The 23838-nt window shown below is 43.3% G+C and overlaps 1 protein-coding gene across 3 annotated transcripts in view; it reads left to right on the top strand.

Annotated features, from left to right (window-relative positions):
- Nucleotides 1–23838, top strand: part of TJP3 (tight junction protein 3) — a 64352-nt gene extending 40514 nt beyond the window's left edge. For all 3 annotated transcript variants that reach the window (XM_087952712.1, XM_087952711.1, XM_087952713.1), the window contains 11 exons: nucleotides 17–92; nucleotides 178–334; nucleotides 2981–3089; nucleotides 4014–4233; nucleotides 12724–12923; nucleotides 14412–14507; nucleotides 14812–14882; nucleotides 17057–17368; nucleotides 19320–19577; nucleotides 20447–20499; nucleotides 22211–23838. In XM_087952712.1, coding sequence (XP_087808838.1) covers nucleotides 17–92; nucleotides 178–334; nucleotides 2981–3089; nucleotides 4014–4233; nucleotides 12724–12923; nucleotides 14412–14507; nucleotides 14812–14882; nucleotides 17057–17368; nucleotides 19320–19577; nucleotides 20447–20499; nucleotides 22211–22319 — 1661 coding nt within the window. In that variant the 3' untranslated portion in view covers nucleotides 22320–23838. The remainder of the gene's footprint in view (nucleotides 1–16; nucleotides 93–177; nucleotides 335–2980; nucleotides 3090–4013; nucleotides 4234–12723; nucleotides 12924–14411; nucleotides 14508–14811; nucleotides 14883–17056; nucleotides 17369–19319; nucleotides 19578–20446; nucleotides 20500–22210) is intronic.

Below are 23838 nucleotides of genomic sequence, written 5' to 3'. Positions count from 1 at the left end.
TTCTACCCTCTTCTAGATCCCGAGGAATCCCCCACCGATGAGTACAATTTCCAAGGAAATAATTCCATGATGCAAAATGACAGGATTTCAGGGTAAGCTCCACAGTGGCAGACTCTTTTTGGCATGGCAGAATCCAGACACAAGACTGTGGATTTGAACCACATTCTGTTTTTGCAGGTACAGCCCCGATTTGAAGGTGGTGCGTTTTGTCAAAGCCAAGAGCATCGGGCTCCTTCTTACTGGTGGAAATGACGTTGGGATATTTGTGTCTGGCGTGCAGGAGGGCAGCCCGGCTGAGACGCAAGGCATCCAAGAAGGCAACCAAATCCTTCAGGTATCTTAGGGGTGGGAACGACTAATGAGCTACCTCTGATCTTGGTAGATGTGGAATCTTGGTTATGTGCTTGAATGATTACTGGCTCCAAAGGAGAAAACTAGAAGTAATGGAAAGAAAGTGTAAAGCGGGGGACTCCAACCTTGGCAACTTTAAGACCTGTGGACTTCAAAGCTGGCTGAGGAATTCTGGGAGTTGAAGTCCACAGATCTTTAAGTTGCCAAGGTTGGAGACTCCTGGTGTGGAGAGCCAGTTTGGTCTTATGGTTAATGCATCAGGCTAGAAAGCGGGGAAACTCTGAGTTCTTGTCCTGCCTTAGTCATGAAAGCCAGCTGGGTGACTTTGGGCCAATCACCAGGAGACTGAGAGTTCTAGTCCCGCCTTAGTCATGAAAGCCAGCTGGGTGACTTTGGGCCAATCACCAGGAGACTGAGAGTTCTAGTCCCGCCTTAGGCATGAAAGATGGCTGGGTGACTTTGGGCCAATCACCAGGAGACTGAGAGTTCTAGTCCCGCCTTAGGCATGAAAGATGGCTGGGTGACTTTGGGCCAATCATCATGAGACTGAGAGTTCTAGTCCCACCTTAGGCATGAAAGATGGCTGGGTGACTTTGGGCCAATCATCATGAGACTGAGAGTTCTAGTCCCGCCTTAGGCATGAAAGATGGCTGGGTGACTTTGGGCCAATCACTAGGAGACTGAGAGTTCTAGTCCCACCTTAGGCATGAAAGATGGCTGGGTGACTTTGGGCCAATCATCAGGAGACTGAGAGTTCTAGTCCCGCCTTAGGCATGAAAGATGGCTGGGTGACTTTGGGCCAATCACCAGGAGACTGAGAGTTCTAGTCCCGCCTTAGGCATGAAAGATGGCTGGGTGACTTTGGGCCAATCATCAGGAGACTGAGAGTTCTAGTCCCGCCTTAGGCATGAAAGATGGCTGGGTGACTTTGGGCCAATCACCAGGAGACTGAGAGTTCTAGTCCCGCCTTAGGCATGAAAGATGGCTGGGTGACTTTGGGCCAATCAGCAGGAGACTGAGAGTTCTAGTCCCGCCTTAGGCATGAAAGATGGCTGGGTGACTTTGGGCCAATCACCAGGAGACTGAGAGTTCTAGTCCCACCTTAGGCATGAAAGATGGCTGGGTGACTTTGGGCCAATCACCAGGAGACTGAGAGTTCTAGTCCCGCCTTAGGCATGAAAGATGGCTGGGTGACTTTGGGCCAATCACTAGGAGACTGAGAGTTCTAGTCCCACCTTAGGCATGAAAGATGGCTGGGTGACTTTGGGCCAATCACCAGGAGACTGAGAGTTCTAGTCCCGCCTTAGGCTGATAGCAGATGAACAGAGTTGGAAGGGACCTTGTAGACCTTCTAGTCCAAGCCCCACCCAAGCAGGAGACCCTACACCATTTCTGGCAAATGGCAGTCCAGTCTCTTCTTGAAAGCCACCAGTGATGACGCTCCCACAACTTCTGATGGCATGAAAGCCGGCTGGGTGACTTTGGGCCAATCATCAGGAGACTGAGAGTTCTAGTCCCGCCTTAGGCATGAAAGTCAATTGGGTGACTTTGGGCCACTCACTCTCTCTCAGCACAAGCCACTTTATAGGGTTGTTGTTGTGGGGAAAATAGGGAGGAGGAAAGTGTGTTGGATATGTTCGCCCACCTTGAGTTATTTGTAAGAATTATGAAAGGTAAAGGAATCCCTGCACATTTTACTCCAATAGTGTTGTAGGGGACAGTGTAGGGGACAGTGCTAATTCCAGTTGCAAGGCCATTGAGCCAGCTGTCAGGGCTCCAACAAATCCCCCCCCCTTCAAATCGTAAGTCTCTAGCCACATCTCTCAAGAGTAAAAAAAAGTGTTTTATTAGGAATGGGCATGTTGGCGTTAGCTGGGTGCAGCCGACACTAAAATACATCATTCATTTCCCCCTTGACCCTGGCCTTCCTCCCACCCCCTGGATGTATATTCTCCAATGGGACACATCCATAGCCAATAGTCATCAATCATGTTTTCCAGTAATATTCCTGCACACCGACAGCTTTGGGCTGCCAAGATGATTATCTGAGGCATTTGAGGAATGCACAGCTTTCCCCCATTCTCTTTCTGCTGGCAACTAAAAAGACCAAAGGGGCATCTTTTTTTTTTTTAGTTGACACCCGCGCTGTCTGAAGAATTTCCACGGTCATATGGCCAGCATGAGGTCACAGAGTGCTGTGACCTTCACACCAAAGTGGTACCTATTTATCTATTTGCACTTGCATGCTTTCGAACCGTTAGGTTTGCAGGAGCTGAGGCGAGGACAGGAGCTCACCCTGCCTTGTTGGGGCTCGGGCCTCGAACCTGGGCTGCTGGCTTTTCCAGCCGACAAGCCCAGCATCTTAACCACCAAGCCACAGTGCTGCCCTAATAAAAATAATAAAGGTGGGATACAAATCAATCAATCAAATGTAGTTACAGAGGAGACCAGTGTTTCTCAACCTGGGCCATCACCTTTAAGATTTGCGGACCTCAACTCTGCACGTCACCTCGACTTCCTGAATGCAAGGCAACGTGCCTCAAATAATAATAATTGCAAGATCAATACAGATGGGCAAATGAGGTGGGCAGTGCTGGGCAAACCCCCTTTTGCCCCTTTCTTTCGGCAGGTGAACGAGAAGCCCTTCCAGAACTTGACGCGGGAGGATGCCGTGCAGTACTTGATGGAGTTGCTCCCAGGGGAAGAAGTGACCTTCCATGTTCAAAACAAACAGGACAGTAAGTGATTTATTCCTCATTTGTAGATTTTTTTTTTTTTGTCCCTCCTTTCCCTCCCACGTGTGCGTTTCCTGTCAGGGGATGTGGTTATGGGTGAAGTTAGCACCCTTAAACTTGGGATCCTGCATCCAGTTTTGGTCAGCATGATGTAAGAATGATGTTGAGAGGCTAATAAAGAGCAACCAAGATTATTATCAGAGAAGAGCAACAAAAATGATTAGGGAACTGGAGGCTAAGACATATAAAAATGGTTGCTGGAATTGGATATGACTAGTTTGATGAAAAGGACTATGAGTAACATGGTAGCAGTCTTCCAATATCTCAGCAGTTACCGCAAAGAAGAGGGAAGTCAAGTTATTCTCCAAAGCACCTGAAGGTAGGATAAGAAGCAATGGATGGAAACTAATCAAGGAGAGAAGCAACCAAGAACTAAGGATAAATTTTAGAACAATCAATCAGTGGAACAACTTGCCTCCGGAAGCTGTAAATGCTCCAACACTGGAAGTTTTTAAGGTGAGGTTGGACAGCCATTTGTCTGAAATGGGGTAGGGTTTCCTGCCTAAGCAGGGGGTTGGGCTAGAAGACCTCTAAGGTCCCTTCCAACTCTGATATTCTGTTAAGCCTTCTATCAAAAAGAATCAGCCCTACAAATCCAACCCAGCCAGACAAGCAACTGAGGCTCCTGAAAATCAGATGAATGGATAAAAAGAGGGATGGATGAAAAGGTGGACATACGGATACATGCCTTTAAAAAGAAATTGCCCACCTGTGTTTTATCAGTGTTCCAAAATGCCATCAACTCCAGTCACGGGTGGAGAATTCTTCCCTTTTTTTAAAATATATATATATATGTGTAACCATATCCCTGTAAGGTAGGCTGTGCTGAGCCGGAATGAGTGCTTCCCATTGGTCTCTTTTCCCTAGTTTACAAGAAGATGGTCAAATCCAACCTGGGAGATTCGTTCTACATCCGCACCCACTTTGATTTTGAGAAAGATACGCCTTCGGCCCTGAGCTTTACGCGGGGAGAAGTCTTCCACGTGGTGGACACGATATACCGGGGGAAATTAGGAAGCTGGCTGGCTCTGCGGATCGGAAAGGAACTTCAAGAGCTGGACAAGGGCATTATCCCAAACCAGAGCAGGTAGAAGCGTATGTTTTCCGCCGGGGGGAAGCTTGTTGATTTTTAAAGATTTTTTTAAAAGGGACCGGATGGTCATTTGTCTGAAATGAGCAAGGGGTTGGACTGGATGACCTCCAATCAGGGGTGGGCTGCTGGGAGGGGGGAGGTCGCAGGGGTTCGGGAGAGCCCCTAGCTAAGATTCTGTGCAGTTCGGAGAACCCCACAAATCCCACTCCTGGCTGGCCCTGCCCCTCCCCTCCCAGGAGTCCCCACGTGGCCCATTTTGGATGCAGGTAAGTGCAGGGCATGCACGGAGGCTCGGGGAGGGCAAAAAACGGGCCTCCCGGAAGTTCAGGAAGCTGGAAATGGGCCTGTTTCCGGCTTCCAGAGAGCCTCCGGAGCCTAGAGAGGCCGTTTTCACCCTCCCGGAGGCTTGAAGTAAGCCTCCAGAGCCCGGGGAGAGCACACACACCCGCCGTGATGCAGGAAGCCGACTAGGACCACGGCCACGCCCACCCAGCAACCAGGCAGAAGAACCCTCTGCTAAAATTTATGAAGCCCACCCCTGCCTCCAACATCCCTTCCAACTCTGTTATTAATATTTTAACTGTCCCCGTTGGTAAGGTGACCAACTTTTTTACAATGAGAAGGAGGACACGAATAAATGGAAGGGAAAAAAAACACAAAGCCACTTGCGCGCGGCGCACTCTCTCAAAACAATTCTCCTGTGTGGAGCGCATGCGTCTCATAATCGCGTCTCGTCGCACTGTACCGAGCCCTGACGAATCGTCATGTCAAATACAAATACGTCACATCACACACAACGGATCAGCTTGGCATCGATCGAATAGGGAGATTTACAGATTAGTCTCCAAATATCAACAAGGAGGACATTTAGGAGGACACTTTTCGTGGGAGGACAGAACTTACAAAAGGAGGACTGTCCTCCCTAAAGGAGGATGGTTGGTCACCTTACTAATGGGGAATCTGCTCCATAATCAGTGCAAAAAACGAATTCCAAGCAGGGGTGGCATAAGTAAAAATAAAAATGTCACTTTCATTATTAATTGTTAGTTTAAAAAAAAAAATAACAGCCAAGAAACAGCTGGATGCTGTCCCTCAGTTCTTGGTCTGTAAAAGCTGGGCTGTCTGGCTTGGTTTTTGTTGGCAAACATGGAACCGGACTTTGTCCGGCGTTGCCTCAGGAAGGGAAAGGCAAAAAGGAAGAGCCGCAGCGGCGCTTTGCAACGGCAGCAGCGGATCCTGGTTTTGCCTTTCCCTTCCCGAGGCAACGCGGGACTGGAGCCGCGTGGAGCTGCGCCGGCGGTAGCAACTCCTGACAGCCCCAGCCGGATACCTGAGCGGAGCCCGGGCGGTGCGAGTGGAGGCCGCTTGTAAAGTCTTATTAATTTTATATTTATCTTTTTACCATTTTGTAAGCCACCCAAAGTCGCCTTACCAGTGAGATGGGCTGCGTGCTGAATAAATTGAATAAATAAATAGAAAGTGTAAATAAACTTGTTAGGGTTTTGGTGATTAACCCCTAGAAGAGTATTGCAGCAGTAGTCAAGCCAGGAAGCCAAAGGAGAGCGGAAGGGCCCCAGAGTATACACACACTGAACACAAACACTGTTTGTAGTTTAAATAGTTTTTAATCCAGTTAGAATTTAAGCATTGTCATTCAGTCCATTAAGTCATTCACAGTATTTCCATCCAGTAAGACTCACTAGTATAGTCCAAGTTAAGAGTCTTGCAATATCTTTATCAGCCGATAAAGATATCTTCTCCTCCTCCGGTTTCTCTCCAGAGAAACAAACGCTGGATATTCAGCAAACAGTAGCAAACAAAAACAGTTCAGTCACAGGCACTCACAGTCAGTAATCACAGTTAGTCACAGTAAGACACAGTTAGTCGCAGCAGCACACAGTAAGTCGCAGCAGCACACAGTTACAGACAGAGACAGCTTTCCAGCTTCTAATGCTTCCTTATATTGTAACTTGTAACCGCACCCTTAATCGGCTAATTGCCTGCTGCATTGTGCTTAAAGTGATAAGCACTTAAACCATGATATCTAAGTTTTATATATTTATTCACCCAAACCATATTTGGTATCAATGTTATACCTAACATACTCCCTTTTGGGTGAAATAAATATATAATACCTTACAATCTTATCCCATATTTTTCACAACTCTCCTGGTGCTTACTGGCACCTTGGGCTTTAGTAAAATTATCAGCTAAATTGTCCTCCGACATACAGTACTCTAGCTGAATCATCTTACTTCTTACAGATTGTCTCACGTTTAGGTATCTTAGATCTGTATGCTTGCTCCTTGTTTTTACTCCAATATTTGTGGCCATTTGAATTGCTGCCTGATTATCTTCATGTATAATTATAGGATAATCTACAGTTATACCTATATCTATTAACATTTGTTTATACATTATTAATTCTGTACATAACAATGATAAACAGGAGAATTCTGCCTCCATAGTAGACAAACTTATATGTTGTTGTCTTATTGACTTCCAGCCTATTAATGTATTACCCAGCATTATGGCTGTTCCTGAAGTCGACTTTCTAGTGTCTCTTTCTGATGCAAAGCTAGCATCTGCATAAGCACTCAAAATTAAATCACCCTTTGGTTCTAAATACAATGAATAATTCATTGTCTTTTTAAGATATCTTAATATCCTCTTAGCTGCAATCCAGTGTCTTTCACATGGTGCAGAATTGAATCTAGCCAACTGATTCACACAGTACGATATATCTGGTCTAGACCAATTACTAATATAACTCAAACTACCAATTAAAGATTGATAAATCACCTTATCAAACTCAGGGCTTTGTTCATCAGTGTTGCTAAACTCCTGACTCATTGGAGTCTTAGCCGGCTTACAAAGCTCCATCTTGTAATCTTTTAGCAATTTGCTTATCTTATCTTCCTGAGATATCTTAAAACCTTTCCGTGTTTTCTTTATATTCAAACCGAGATACTTCTTTATCTCCCTAATTGCTTGATCTTTATTCTCTTTCCTAATGATGCTATTATTTTATTAGCTTCATCATTAGTTTCAGTTATCAATGCAATGTCATCTGTGAATAGTAATAATAATGATACTTTCCCATTTGTCTCCTCTTAAACAGACATGGATCGGCTAAACCAGCTTTAAATCCTATATTGTCTAGTTCCTTTACAATATACTGGTTCCATTCATAGCCTGATTGTTTTAGACCATAGAGGCTTTTCTTTAACAACCAACAATCATTATTATCCTTATTTTCACTTTTAATACCAACAGGTTTTTTCATATAAATAATATGTTTTAATGGGGCGTGCAAGTAAGCAGTTTCCACATCTAAATGGTTAACTATATAGTTTTTACTAGCTGCCCACACTAAAGCTGCTCTCAAGGTTGCTGCCTTAAGACTAGGTGCAAACACCTCATCATAGTCATTAGCATTCTGCCTAAAACCTTGGGCTACTAACCTTGCCTTATGGATTAAATTACCATCTTTATCTATTTTTACCTTAAAAATCCATTTGCAGCCAATGGATTTCTTTCCTACAGGTAATTTGGCATTCTCATACACTTTCATATCACTTAATGAATTCAGTTCCTTATTCATTGCTGCATACCATTTTTCTTTTTCCTTATTAGGATACTTTTTAATTTCTTCAACAGAATTAGGAACTTGATTAATTTGGCACACTGTGTTAGCCTGGTACCTATCAGGCGGTCTAGATATACGTGTAGTTCTTCTGGGAATTACAGGGCTTACAGGAGGACTTTGTTGAACTACTACCTGTTCATCTTCCTCATCCTGTTCAGCTATTGAGTCTGTTTCTTCCTTTATGGGCACTATTTCATCCTGTATTTGTCTCTTTACTTTATTTTTAAAATTACAGGGATAACTAATGGGATTTCTATAGGATTCAATAATTACATCTTTATTGGCATCCTGTTCTAATTTCTCCCATCCTTCATGTTCTAGAAATTGGGCACTAGCACTACATAACACTTTAGATGTGCCTTTCTCCCAAAATCTATATGCCCTATGGTTTGCCTGATAACCAACGAAGAAAAATCTTTTAGCTCTATGTTGCCCTTTTTTCTGATTTGTGCAGGAATATGCACCCATGCTGGTGCACCAAATGTGTGCAGGTAACTTAGGTCAGGTTTCCTGCCATGCCATCTGGTAAATGGTATTTCACCTGTTGTTGTATTAACAACGTTGTTCAATATGTTATTAGCACACATTGTAGCCTCCCCCACAAAGAATCAGGTAACCCAGAATCATTTAACATTGTTCTAACCATTGCCTGTAGTGTTTGGCCTCTTCTTTCAATAAAAGCGTTATGTTCTGGCCTGTATGGAGCAGACTTCTTATGCTCTATTCCTGCTATCTTAAGTCTGTTCTGGAATTTGTTATTAATAAATTCCGCACCATTATCTGTCACCAGGGTTATCAATTGTCGTTTAGACTTTCTTTCAGCAAACCTAAGCCAATTGAAAAATGTTGATATGTTTCAGTTTTGCTTTTCATTAAATAGCAAAACCCATATCTAGAATAATGGTCCATAATGCTCAGTATATATCTAGCACCCCCATACTGGGTTTCTTTGGACCTATTATGTCTGCAACTACTACTTCTAAAGGTTCTTTTGTTTTGAAACCATTTAGCCTATTTGCAGGCAATACTTTGCTCTTATCTTCACAGCAAACATTACAACGCAAATATTTATCACAAGGTTTTAACCTTATTCCTTCAGATAACTCAACTGTACGTTTTAGCATTTTAAAATTTACATGCCCCAAACGCCTATGCAATAAATGGATACATTCTTCATGAGGCTTTATATTATTAAATACAGTTTGAGCCTCCCTTTCCTACTATTATCTAATACATATAATGTTCCATTTAAAGCTGCAGTTACCCTTTTGTTATCTTTTTCAATTATGCAATTATTATCTTTAAAAGTAATTACATAACCTAATTTATCTAATACCCTTACTGAAAGCAAATTAAACTTTAGTTGCGGTACATACAACATTTTTATATCCTGGTTTATGTACGGACAACGTGCAAAACCTTGACCTTTCGCTTTCAGGTTCCAGCCGTTAGCAAGAGATATATGTTGAGAGCTTGTAGACATTTTTATAAATTTTGTCTTATCTCTTGTGATGCAGTGGGATGCGCCACTGTCAACCACCCATAAATTATTCTTCACATCAGAGTTGCTAAACGTGGCTAGTTCAAATGCTTTCTTTGGCTTTTTTACATTCTGGCTTTTTCTCTTTTTGCAGAATCTTGCCAAATGTCCTCTGCCTCCACAATTAAAACACTTTTTAATTGTGTATGCTGTTGAAGATAAATTCTCTTCTTCCAGGTGCTTTACTTTGCTTTGCTGGTTTCTTTCAAACTTTGAAGATAATTTCTCTTCTTTCTTATCTTCTCTCAGCTCGTCACGCTCACGCCTTCTTCTGGCTTCTTCTAGTAGCCTGCCTGTAATCTCGGTTAATGAGAGGCTTTCTTTTGGCAATACTTCCAACGAAGTCACATAGTCATCATAGCTTTGATCTAATGAAGATAATATGATGTAGACTTGTTGCAGTTCATTAAATATAAGCTCTTTTCTTGCAATTCTTGAAAAATGCTCTTCATACAGTTTAAATGAACTAACATATCTCCATTCCTCTGAAGATGCGTTCGAAAAGCTTCCGTGTAAGATTTATATGTGCTCCTACACTGTCCCGAACATAAATCTTCCTGAGGTTCTCCCAGCAGTTTGCAGCATTTTCTTCTCCACGAATATGGACAAGCTGCTGATCACAGAGAGTCAGTCCTATGATGCATAAAGCCTGCTCATTCTTCAGTTTAAAGTCTTGTAACTTTTCGTTATCATCATCATCAGCAGGATCCCATCTACTCACATCTGGTGGGTTTGCTATTATGTCCCACAAACCTTCTCTGCGTAGAAGTAAACTACATTTCATTGACCATGAAACATAGTTTGTTCCATCCAGCCTGGATATCATGGACAGTTGTGACAAATTTACTTGTGCCATTACTCTTCAGATATTTTAACTATTTTAAACTAATTAAAACAGTTTGTTTTTACAGTAATGTGCAACTCACACCAACTCTCTCTGCTATATCCTGGTTAGTTAGACTATGCTGCTGGGCCCATAACCAATGTTAGGGTTTTGGTGATTAACCCCTAGAAGAGTATTGCAGCAGTAGTCAAGCCAGGAAGCCAAAGGAGAGCGGAAGGGCCCCAGAGTATACACACACTGAACACAAACACTGTTTGTAGTTTAAATAGTTTTTAATCCAGTTAGAATTTAAGCATTGTCATTCAGTCCATTAAGTCATTCACAGTATTTCCATCCAGTAAGACTCACTAGTATAGTCCAAGTTAAGAGTCCTTGCAATATCTTTATCAGCCGATAAAGATATCTTCTCCTCCTCCGGTTTCACTCTCCAGAGAAACAAACGCTGGATATTCAGCAAACAGTAGCAAACAAAAACAGTTCAGTCACAGGCACTCACAGTCAGTAATCACAGTTAGTCACAGTAAGACACAGTTAGTCGCAGCAGCACACAGTAAGTCGCAGCAGCACACAGTTACAGACAGAGACAGCTTTCCAGCTTCTAATGCTTCCTTATATTGTAACTTGTAACCGCACCCTTAATCGGCTAATTGCCTGCTGCATTGTGCTTAAAGTGATAAGCACTTAAACCATGATATCTAAGTTTTATATATTTATTCACCCAAACCATATTTGGTATCAATGTTATACCTAACAAACTGAGCATATGTAATGCAAGCTCTACCCTTTAAGTCAGGGGTGGCTAACGTTTTTGGGCTCCTGTGCCAAAAATTGTGTGTGCATGCACGCTTACGAGCCAGCACCCAGAAGACAATGCATACGCCCCCACCACGCCCCCTGCGCATGCACACGCAATTCTCCCCCTCCGCCACCTTACCTGCACTGCGCCTCCTAGCTGATTTTGGCCTCCCAGAGGCTTGAAGAAAGCTTCTGCAGCCTTTGCAGGCTGAAAAATGGTCCCGTTTTGTCACTTCTGGTATTTCCAGAAATACAGGAAGTGATGAAATGGTCCTATTTTTAGCCTGCAAAGGCTGCAGAGGCTTTCCTCAAGCCTCTGGGAGGCCAAAAAAGGCTTTAAACAGGCCGAAAATCAGCTGTGAGGCACGTGCATGCGCAGTGAGGTAACTTTGCCTGGGGCTCATGTGCCCGCACAAATGGCTCTGTGTGCCACCTGTGGCACGCCTGCCATAGGTTCGCCATCACGGCCTGAAGTGATGTCAAAGTGCAGGCATTTGAAGGAAGCAATTACAGGTAGTCCTTGACTTAGAATGAATCATTTAGTGACTGTTCAAAGTTACAACAGTACTGAAAAAAAAGTGACTTACAACCAGTTCTCACAACCTACATAGCATCCCCAACGGTCATGTGATCGAAATTTGGGTGTTGTAAATGTTTTAAAATTGGATGAGACTCACTTAGCAACTGCTTTGCTTAACACCAGAATTTCTTATTTTAATTGTGGTCATGAGTCGAGGACTACCTACAGTATATGACAATGTTTATTCAGATTTTCTGTTCTCAGGAATCCTTCACGCTTTTAAAAAATTATGGAGCTCCCCCAAAACGTTTTGTCTGTGTGGGTTATATTTATCAACATATGCCAGATTAAAAATTAAACAAACACATTTGTAAGTATTTATTTCTTGAAATGTAAAATAACACTATAAAACCCATTAGACCGTAACATACAATATTTCCATGAAAACCCCCGTATTTTTAGCAAATAAAAAATAATGAGAAGAGTGACATTGTTTAATATTTTCAATATTATATATTCAAATATCTTCAATATTGAGTAAATAATTTTGATTATGCAAACCCCTACGAGAATTTGGGGGAAAGACCCCCAGTGATCCTCAGGCCACCTTTTAAGAAACCCTAAATTATAGCATATCCAACCGAGTAGTTATGTCACTGTGTAGAGGTAAGTCCTCAATTTATGACCACAATCATCATCATCATCATTTAACGACCCCATAATCCATTGTGGGGTGGAGTTTGGGCAAGTGAATGGAGCTAGCAGAGTGGCCGGATGCCTTTCCTACTGCCAGTGCGGAGTTTTGGTCAGCAGATATATTCTCAGTGTGCCCAGAGAGAGAAATATCTGCCTCTACCTAGGATCGAACTCACAGCCTCCTGATTGTGAGGCGAGAGCTCCACCTCAAGGCCACTGCAACACTCTAACTTATGACCACAATGGAGCCCAACATTTGTAAGTCATAAGTCACTTTTTTTCAGTGCCGTTGTAGCTTATCCCAACTCTATTGCAATTCTCTTCTCCAGCCATGGCTTGACCCTGTATCGGGGTTGGTTTGAACCAGCTGCTTTAACTGGGAGAACAAGGTGGCTTCTTCCATCTTTTGTCCCCCTGATCTCAGCCGTTTTTGACCCCAGGGCAGAACAGTTCGCCAGTCTGGAATCGGTTCTCAAAACGACGTCAAAGACCTCCAATGCTTTAGGGGCTCGAGCAGAGTTCTGGAAACTCCGAGGTTTGCGGGGAGCCAAACGGATGCTGCGCAAAAGCCGGGAAGATCTGTCAAATCTTACCAAGCAGGGCCACTATCCGCCTTACGAGAAGGTTGTACTCAAGGAAGGTAGGTGCTTGTAGTAGTGAAGGAGGAGATATGTTGCAGATATGTAGGCCTCGATTTACAATTAGAATTGTTCTAAGCATTCTAAATGGTCTGTGATTAATATGTATATATATCTCTCTCTCTGTGTGTGTGTATCTATCTATATCTATCTATCTATCTATCTATCTATCTATCTATCTATCTATCTATCTATCTATATCTATATCTATATCTATATCTATAGATAGATGATAGATAGAAGATATAGAAAGATAGATAGATGATGGATAGATGATAGAAGATATAGATAGATGATAGATAGATGATAGATGATAGATAAATAAATAATAGATTGATCGATAGATGATAGATAGCAATAGCACTTAGACATATATACCGCCTTATAGTGCTTTATAGCCCTCTCTAAACAGTTTACAGAGTCAGCCTACTGGTCCCAACAATTTGGGTCCTCATTTTACCAACCTCAGAAGGACAGAAGGCTGAGTCAGCCTTGAGCCTGGTGAGATTTGAACTGCCAAATTGCAGGCAGCCAGCAGAAGTAGCTTGCAGTACTGCACTCTAACCACTGCGCCATCAAGGCTCATATAGATAACTGGATGGATGGATGGATGGATGGATGGATGGATGGATGGATGGATGGATGGATGGACGGACAGACAGACAGACAGACAGACAGAAATATTTGAATAAATGATACTCTCTCTCTGTGTGTGTGTGTGTGTGTGTGTGTGAGAGAGAGAGAGAGAGTATATATTTTTTTTTCTTTTGTGAGCAGGCATCAGAATTGCATAATTTAATGTTTCCAGTGTGTTCACAGAAAAAAAATGTGACAATAAAGCTTGTCTTGTCCTGTCCTGTCCTGTCCTGCCCTGGTCCTGTCCTATCCTGTCCTGTTCTGGTCTGTTCTGGTCCTGTCCTGGTCCCGTTTTGTCTTGTCCTTGTCAATTGGGACCAGAATTTCCATTGCTAAGCAAGACAATTGTGAAGTGAGTCACACCCTATTTTGTGAACATTTTTGCCTGAGTTAAGGAAATCTCTACAGTTGCTAAGTGAGTCACACGTTCGTGAAATGAATCCAGCTTCTCCCAGTGACTTTGTTTGTTGGAAGCCAGCTTGGAAGGTCCCTTGGATGATGCCACCATCATGAAAATATCCCAGTTGCCAAACGGCCATACTTGTATCATGTAACCATGGGGATGCTGTAAAGATTCATAAGAGTGAAAAACGGTCATAAGCCATTTTTTTCCAGTGCTGTTGTAACTTCAAACTGTCACTAAACAAATGCTAACAAGTCAAGGACTACCTGGCTACCTTTTTCAGTTTCGCACATAACCCTGAAAATATTGGGTTGCTTTAAGCACTGCTAAATCATTTTTCGAAGGATGCCAAACCCTAAAAAAAAAAGGAAGGCAATACTTCCTCTGATGTCTTTCTCCTAATCTCTTGTGGACTAGAAACTTGATTTACAAGGTGATTTTTCTCATGCAGCCACTTTTAAGCGTCCTGTGGTGATCCTGGGCCCAATTGCTGACATCGCCATGCAGAAACTGAGCACGGAGATGCCAGATCAATTTCAGACTGCAGGTGAGTGTGCTTGAGTTTCAAGGACGAGGAGCGGCGTTTCCTACCTGGTGGATCTCGGGCCCTGTTGGAATTCTCTACTGCTCTAGCTGTGCCTTGAAATCCCCCCAAGTTCAGCATTTTTTCCACTTCTCCCACATTAAGACTTCAACTCCCAGAATTCCTCAGCCCTAATGGTTGTAAGTTGCAAGGACCGGTTTCAAGTCTCTATTTGAGCACTGTTGTAACTTTGGTCATAAATGAATAATTGTAACTCAAGGAGTAGCTGTATTCTCAAATCTCTTTCTCCCTCTCTCTGTTTTTTTAGAGAGTGTTATCAGAGAAGGAGGAACATCTAAAGTGATCAAACTGGACACCGTGTGGCAAATTGCAAAGCAGGTGAGGCAATGAAGTGGTGATGGAAATAACATAATGAAACTTTTAATGTTGGTGTTTAAAATTATAGTCCTGTACAGACATTCTAAGAGAATAACAGAAGAATTGGAAGGGACCTTGGAGGTCTTCTAGTCCAGGGGTCACCAACCTTTTGGACCTCAGGGACCACCAAACTCATAATTTAAAATCCCAGGTACCACTAACCGGTTCTGTGGGCGTGGCCTAATTTGTGGGTGTGGCTTGGTGGTCATGTGACTGGCTGGGCATGGCTTGTATGTAAATATTATAAGTATTTATATAAATATTGAATTTTTTATACAAAAAGAGCAAGTTTTACCCAAAATCAGGCAAAGCAGGCAGGCAGATTGAGTTGCTCACAGAATCACAGAGTCATTCAGAGATCTATCTATCTGCCATCGGCTACCTGAGTCTGTCACATAAAATTTGCTTGCAAGCAAACTCACAAAATTAACTCACAACACACCATGTATATAAATATTGATTTTTTTTATTAAATGAGCAACTTTTACCCAAAACCAAGCAAAGCAGGCAGACAGATTGAGTTGCGCACAGAATCACAGATTCATTCAGTGATCTATCTATCTACCATCGGCTAGCTCAGTCTGTCACATAAACTTTGCTTGCCGTGAGTCTGCACTGAATAATAGAACCTTCAGTCCTAAGGGAGGTTCGGCTTAAAAGCAGAACTGAAGATCTAAAGACTAGCTAGAAAGCAAGAAATCCAACCATTTCCTGCTTCCTAGCTAATCTAAATCTCCAGAACAGATGATGAACAGATGATGGTCGGAAAAAGGAAAAATAGAAATTTAGCAGGCAAGTTTGCTGGGTAAGGAGTGAGTGGCCGGGGAGAGTTCCCACGGGCCATGTGGGTGGCGCTGCCTTGTGTTTCTGCGCAGCCTGGATTAATTGCTTTGGGGGGGATGCTCTGGGGGTGAGATTTCTCTGCGGCCCACCGGTGGGCTGCGGCCCACCAGTTGGCGACCGCTGTTGTAGTCTAACCTCCTATTCAAGCAGGAAACCTTTTACCATTGGAGTTAAACGGCTGTCCAGTGTCTTCTTAAAAACCTCTAGTGTTGGAGCATTTACAACTTCTGGAGGCAAATTGTTCCACTGATTAATTGTTCTAACTGTCAGGAAATTTCTCCTTAGTTCTAGGTTGCTTCTCTCCTTGATTAATATCCATCCATTGCTTCTTCTCCTGCCTTCAGGTGCTTTGGAGAGTAGCTTGACTCCCTCTTCTTTGTGGTAGCCCCTGAGATATTGGAACACCTATTATGTCACCCTTAGTCTTCATTAAACTAGACATAACCCAATTCCTGCAACCATTCTTCATACGTTTCAGCCTTCAGCCCCCTAGTCATCTTAGTTGCTCTTCTCTGCGCTCTTTCTAGAATCTCAACGTCTTTTTTTCAAATCAAAATCAAATCAAATCAAGCTTTATTATCAGAGTACAACGTGTGTGTCAGCTTTGGAAGCCATGTTGAGATCAGATGCTCCCATGCTGCCACATCTGAGCCTGAGAAAGTGAGAGGGGGGAATATATTCGAGTATATCTAGTTATACCCAATAACATTCTTTTTCTGAGTCAAGGTCAGGTTGTGTTGGCGCATAACTGAGAGGAAGTCTTAACTGGAGATGGATAGTGATTGATTGGGCCATGTGGTGGATGATTGGTGAAGGGGTTGGATTTTGTAGTTTTTACTTATTGTAAGGAAGCCCGGAACTTTCAGATTCGGGATTCCACAGTTGTGCCAGTTACTATCCAAATAAAAAGGAACCTTTGAGAAGATGTCTGTCTCCGAGTTATTGTTTGGAATGGAGTGTTGCTGGAACATTGACATTGTGTACAATAAGATTGGCTGAGCCTCCCTTCGTGCACACCCCACACCCCCAATACTACTCACAGTGAAGACAAAAAAATAAATTCCCCAATCCAGTGGGTCCTACTAACACACACACACACACACAATCTTATTGCACCATGTGAACTGATTGCACAACACATCAGCCCCACAAGCCTATCACACTATGTTGACATGAAGTTATTTTCCATGTTTACATTCATGGCGACCAAAACTGGATTCAGTATTCCAAGCATGGTCTTATCAAGACATTATTGTAAAGCGTTACTAACATTTCACTTCTCTTTTTAACAGGATAAACATGCATTGCTCGATATCACACCAGCTGCTGTAGAACGTCTCAATTATGTGCAGTATTTCCCCATTGTGGTCTTCTGTGAGCCGGACAGCCGGCAAGGAATCAAGGCCATGAGGCAGTGGCTGGTGCCAGATTCCAAGAAGAGTTCGCGGCGCCTCTATGTGCAGGCCTCCAAGATGCAGAAGTATTGCAGCCACCTCTTCACGGCCACCATCAGCCTCGCCGGAGGGTCCAACAACTGGTACCAGACCCTGAAGGAGATTATCCAAATTGAGCAGGCCCGCCCTGTCTGGATGACGGAAGAACAGGTAGGTGGGCACAATCACAGCGGAGTCAGGTTTTAACCTGGCTTGTAGGCAGCAAGGCAAGTTTCCCCATCCTGATGCTCTCTGGATTCATGACAACTGCTTCCAGGGTTCCAGCGTGTGGAATGCTGCAGTAATATAACTTTAAAATCCAGATTGCAGTCCACATTTGGTGGCTCTGCAACGTGTTAGCTTTTTAGTCCAAAGGAAGTTGTTGTTGTTTTTAAAAATCTAGATTATTTATTATCTGGTAAGAAAAGTTTTCTATTTAGTCTGCTTTTCATTTTTTTTTATATATATTAGACATGAATTATTTATTTTATTAAGCTTCTTTGAGTAGCTTGTCCGAAACCTCTTTAAGTTTCTCAAGGGTTGTCTTCCAAAGTCTATTGCAACCAATGTCAACTCTGAAATGAACCTGGCTGAAGCCATCTTGTGCGACGTCAAAGTTGCCATGAAGCCTGAGAGGGGGAAGATGCGGGGGGAAGTAGATAACCCAGCACCACTCAAAACAAAAAGTTTTCCTGTGGGAACCAAAGTCATTGAAACAGGTGGTCATTGAAAGAGGAGGGGAGCCTGCCTTCCATCTTCATTGGACAATGTGACCAGTGACACCTGAGAGGGGGGAATTTGATTCCTTTAATTAGTTGAAAACCGCAAAAACTGTCAGAGTTGGTTTAATGTCAGCCTGTTCTGACCAAGGCTTCCTAGACCATAACTACGCACACGCTTATTTTAAAAGCAAGACTTATTTTATTGCAATGCTGAGAATTGTTTTCATTCCCAGCCGGAATTAATCTCAAACAGTCCCTAGAGATAGGCACCCACCTTTCTTTTCTGTGAAGTGCTGCCAATAACGGAAGTATCAAATGAACTAGAAAAAATACCAACCCAAGTACAAAGAGCTTCAAGAATGAGTCTGAACCGAACGAACAACTTTGCTTCCTGCAAAGTTTTTGTCATCTTTGCCTGACCTTTATACCTTATGGGAGGGGCAATCACCTCCCAGCCTTACTCCCGAGTCGCCCCTTTTGTTTCAGCTGTTCTTGCCTTCTAGCAGCTCTGTGCACACGGGCACTGGGAACGGGCTCCCCTGGTTCCTCTGCCTTGCTGCTGCCAGACTCCAGAGGCTCCAGAGGCAGCACCCCGCTCCCAGATGGTCCTGGCCCTATCTCTGCATCGGATGCAGGACCCTCATCCGAGTCCTCTCCAGACTCCCGGACTGGTCCCCATTCTTCCCCACTGTCCGATTCCACTGTAGTCTGCACAGGCTGCCGGCAAACCACAACACAGCACCCAGTGAAAGCATAACTCCGAGGCAGGTAGATTCCTTAAAGGATATGTTTATTGGATACATCATATCGGCATAGCCGGTGAAAACCAACTCCAACAGTTCCCATGGTTTTCACCTAATTAAACGAATCAAATTTCCCCCTCCCAGGTGTCACTGGTCACATTGTCCAATGAAGATGGAAAGCAGGCTCCTCTTCTCTTTCAATGGCCACCTGTTTTAATGACCTTGGTTCCCACAGGAAAACTTTTTGTTTTGACTGGATCTGAGCTATCTACTTCCCCCGTCCTCTTCCCCCCTCTGGCTTCATGGCAACTTTGAGACTGCACAAAATGGAGACAGCCAGGTTCGCTTCAGAGTTGACAGTTCTCCAACAGCAACCCTCAACCTTTGGGTCTCAGGGACCGATACTGTGGAGGGCGCTTTTTTCTGTGGACTGGATGGTGTGGTTTTGCACACTGTCTGGATCCCCCATTTGCACAGATGGGGCTTCACTCGCTTCTACAGCCTGGTTCCTGGTTGGCCATGCACTGGTGCCGGTCCGTTGCCCAGGGGATGGGGATCCCTTCTTCCACAAGATTTGGCTTAGTATAAACTTCCTTCCTTCTCAAATAACCATCTGCTTTCTACTCTGTAATTTTCCACTCCTTTTTTTTCCTTCAGGTGGATGCTTCGGCTGAGGAGAGCCTGGACATATTAAACCAGACCTCGGCTATCAGTATGGGTGACCTGACTTGTGACAGTCGGGCCAACAGTGATTATGAGGAAACGGACGCAGAAGGAGAACCTTACACGGACCAGGAATTAGATGAGCCCTATCAAGAGGCAGCTCTGAGCCGTTCTTCGGAGCCGGCAGAACAAAACCTGGATCAGGACCTGAATGAGCGTGTGGCAGCTGCTTTGGCCTACCCCATTGACGTGGTAAGGAGAGTCAACCTCCTGGCTTTGAAAGGGATCCTAAAGGTGATGTAGCCTGCACCAGGAGTCTCCAATCTTGGCAACTTTAAGCCTGGAGGACTTCAACTCCCAGAATTCCCCAGCCAGCAAAACTGCCAAGGTTGGAGACCCCTGGTCTAATATACTAGTTCGCCCTCTTTATTTTGATGACTTCGAGGCACTGATCTGGCAGCTACCCAGACCAATCCCTACTGTTTTATTGGCAACCTTTTCAGAAATGGTTTGTCACTTTAATAGTTTTGAATTCATTCTAATTTCTTTGCTTGAGGAGGGCCTGTGGTGGCTCACGTGGTAAGACGCTGGGCTTGCTCACTGCCGAGGCCAAGGCCAGCAGCTCAGCGGCTCGATTCCCCGTGAGAGAATAAACCACAGAGGGACAAGAAAGGACCCTCCCCCAATTGCCTACTAGCATTCAGGCGTCAAAGATAACACCGCCTGTAAAAATTCCTTTCACATAAGCAGCCAGCCACCTCAGTGATCCCTGGCTAACAAGTGCCATATGCTAAATAAATAAATATTTGCTTGATTGATGTGAGTCACTCAAAATTGGATGGCACACAAGTGTAATTCTTCTTCTTCTTCTTCTTCTTCTTCTTCTTCTTCTTCTTCTTCTTCTTCTTCTTCTTCTTCTTCTTCTTCTTCTTCTTCTTCTTCTTCTTCTTCTTCTTCTTCTTCTTCTTCTTCTTCTCCTTCTCCTTCTCCTTCTCCTTCTCCTTCTTCTCCTTCTCCTCCTCCTCCTCCGCTGCCACCGCCGTTCTAGGACTGCATCACAAGCCACCATTTGAAATCTGTGCCATAAAATGAGTTGTAATGGATATTTTTCTTTCTTATAGCATGATAGTGATCACCAACCCCAAGGACAGTGGCACAGCAGTTATGACATCAGGTATAAACTACTCATTTGATGCTTGGTGATGGGTTGGGAAGAATTTTCTTAAGCCTGCAGTTGGAGTCAAAACGCCTCTCCATGTATGTGGTAAAATTTGAATTATATCCATAACTAATGCAACTCCTGCATGAGACGTATTATCTGGAAAATCTAGACGTCCCTATCACTTCATGAGGCAAGGGTAGTGACTTTTGACTCAGCCAGTGAGAATGAGTTACTAAGATTGCTGATCTGGGTTGGTGGCGAACTGGGTTTAACATGTTGTGTGAACCCATCCAGTGCATTCTAAGTTTGCATCTGGTGTTCGAAAAAGTAGCATGCATTCTCTTGGAGACAAATTCTGGTCAAATATCTCAAGGCCTTTAGGAGGGCAGAAAGCAGAATAACAGAGTTGGAAGGGACCTTGGAGGTTTTCTAGTCCAACCTGCTGGTCAAGCAGGAAACTCTATACCATTTCAGACAAATCGTTGTCCAATCTCTTCTTAAAAACCTCCAGTACCCACAAATTCTGGAGGCAATTTCATATGGCAACTAGACTTTGTTTTTCCTTGAGGACCAGTTGCCAAAATTCCAGTTGCCTTTTGAAAAAGCACTTTTGGTAAACCATGACCTGGATCACTGAGAATCTCCATGGGCATTCTGGAGGCAAGTCATTCCATTGATTAATTGTTCTAACTGTCAAGAAATTTCTCCTTAGTTCTTGGTCAGTTTCCGTCCGTTGTTTCTTATTGTGCCTTCTGGTGCTGTGAAAAATAGGTCAACCGCCCTCATTTTCATGGCAGCCCTTCAAATATTGGAAGACTGCTATCAGGTCTCCCCTGGTTCTTATTTTCACTAGACCGGTCATATCCAATTAGTGCAACCGTTCTTCATATGTTTTAGCCTCCAGCCCCCTAATCATCTTAGTTGCTTTTCTCTGCACTCTTTCCAGAGTCTCAACCATTTTTTTTATATTGTGGTGACCAAAACTGAATGCAGTATTCCAAGTGTGGTCGTACTAAGGCTTTGTAGGGTGGTAGTAATACTTCACGAGATATAGATAGATAGATAGATAGATAGATAGATAGATAGATAGATAGATAGATAGATAGATAGAGATAGACAGACAGACTTACTTCTTTATTGGCCAAGTGTGTTTGGACACACAAGGAATTTGTCTTGATGCAAATGCACATAAAAAGAAAGTGTACATAAAAAGAAAAGATAACAGTACATTCGTCAAGAGTCAAGAATCATCAGGTACAACACTTAATGATAGTCATAGGGTACAATAAGCAATCAAATCATACTAGGAAACAGTTAGTAAAAATCGTAAGAATACAAAGAGACAAAGTTACTGTCATACAGTCACAAGTGGGAGGAGATGGGTGAAAGGAAGGATGGGAGGATTAATAGTAATAGTAATGCAGAATTAGTAAATAGTTGGACAGTGTTAAGGGAATTATTTGTTTAGCAGAGTGATGGCGTTCGGAGGAAAACTCCCCTTGTGTCCAGTTGTTCTGGTGTGTAGTGCTCTATAGCGTCGTTCTAAGTGTAGGAGTTGAAACAGTTTATGTCCGGGATGTGAGGGAGTCAGTAGATATTTTCACAACCCTCTTTTTGACTCTGCAGTATACAGGTTTATCCCTCTATTAATGCAACCTGTTTAATGTGCCTGTGTAAAATCTATGCAGTGCATTGATTTACAACTTTGCCATCTCTTTGTCAGGGAATACGAACATGAAGCGCTGCGGCAGAAGTTCACCCATGCACAGACTTACGACTCTGAGTCAGACCAGGACTATGGTTACGACTGGGGACCTGCCACAGACCTGTGACCATGCCAGCAGCTACGTTGCCCGCCTGCAACTTACTTGGATGGCCGTGCAAAGCTGGCCTTGTCATTCCAATTTTGCTGGCACCCTTCTGAGGCCTTCGATTCTCCTATAGAGCGCTAAAAACGTGGGGAATAGGGCAAGATTTGCAACGGCTGGAGGTCCTCGTGTGCTTGTTCCGGGAATGTTCCGGTGACTCTTTCACCGTCTTGCCTTAAGTTGGGGACATCCCAGAGCAGCCAGGAGGAACATGCCACCTTGGATGGAAGTTTGGTCTTCAGTTGAACTTCTCCACCGTCCTTTCTTTGGGCAGTTTCATCTCAAGCTGGATGGATATCTGGTGCGTTCAAGTTACTACTGCCCTTTGCTCAAGATCAAGGATTTCCACCGGCCAACAAACTCATAATATGGCCTGGGAGGACTTTACCACCATTTTAATGTCATTCTGGATCCATTTAACCGGAATAAGAAGCTTCAAGCTGCAAATACATCAATGTTTCTCAACCGTAAAAACTTGAAGATGTCTGGACTTCGACTCCCAGAATTCCCCAGCCAGCTCTGCTAGCTGGGGAATTCTGGGAGTTGAAGTCCAGATATCTTCAAGTTGCCAAGATGGAGGAATACTATACACAGCCTCATTAGGCCACTTTTATACTTCAAGTGAGGCGAAGAACTTCCACCTCATGTTTTTAACTTGATACACAATACTTTTAAGAAACCATCATTCGCAAAGTTGAGGATTGTCTCAAGAATTTTAAATCCACACCTCATATATTGTCTTTCCCCACCAGAGGACTATTTTTGCTTACAAACAACACTCCGTGTTTTATCTTTTTAAATCTTTCCCCTTGTGTATAATCACCAGCTAATATGGCTCCCTACTTGGCAGTCAAGAGCCCCTTCCTCACCCTTTCACTTCAGACCTAAACTATATAATCTCACACAACCACAAATTAAGGCCGAAAATTCACGAGATGGCCAATTTTGACTACTATACAACTCCAAAATCTCATTCAATCTGGCCTCATTCAATCTTCACGATTCAGCTTTTTTTAAAAAAAAAAAAAAAAGTTCAATTGGGAGGCTACACATTTATAGTACAGACAGTCCTTGAGTTATGACCATAATGGAGCTTGCCCATTATGGTCAAAAGTTGGCATAAACTTTATTAGGGGCACTATTGTTCTGGTTCCCTAGGATTTTGTAACTCCCTTTTATAATTTGCAATGTGGTAGTCAGAAAGGGTGATTTAATTCTGCCTTTTTAATCAAAAAAATATGACAGAGTATTAAGCATATTTAATTACTTTTTAAAATCCGTATAACTTCCCTTTGGGATTTCTCTTCCCTTTTGCATTTTTGTGCGCCCGTTGACAAGGAGCAGCCTGGGATGAGGGAATCTGATGTATTGCCTTAATGTATGTGACAATCTTCTCCATATGTGATGAGTGAAGATGGAGGAGGAGCTGTGGCTTGTCCGTCCATCATTTGTGCCTTTTGTATCATTAAAGCATTCCTTTTCA

The sequence above is a fragment of the Notechis scutatus genome, chromosome 1 (assembly GCF_049901735.1).
Source record: "Notechis scutatus isolate UNSWTSFEM ecotype Mainland chromosome 1, rNotScu1.2, whole genome shotgun sequence".
Classification (NCBI taxonomy): domain Eukaryota; kingdom Metazoa; phylum Chordata; class Lepidosauria; order Squamata; family Elapidae; genus Notechis; species Notechis scutatus.
Note: the sequence above shows the minus strand (reverse complement) of the source record. Positions and strands in the feature narration are given on the sequence as shown.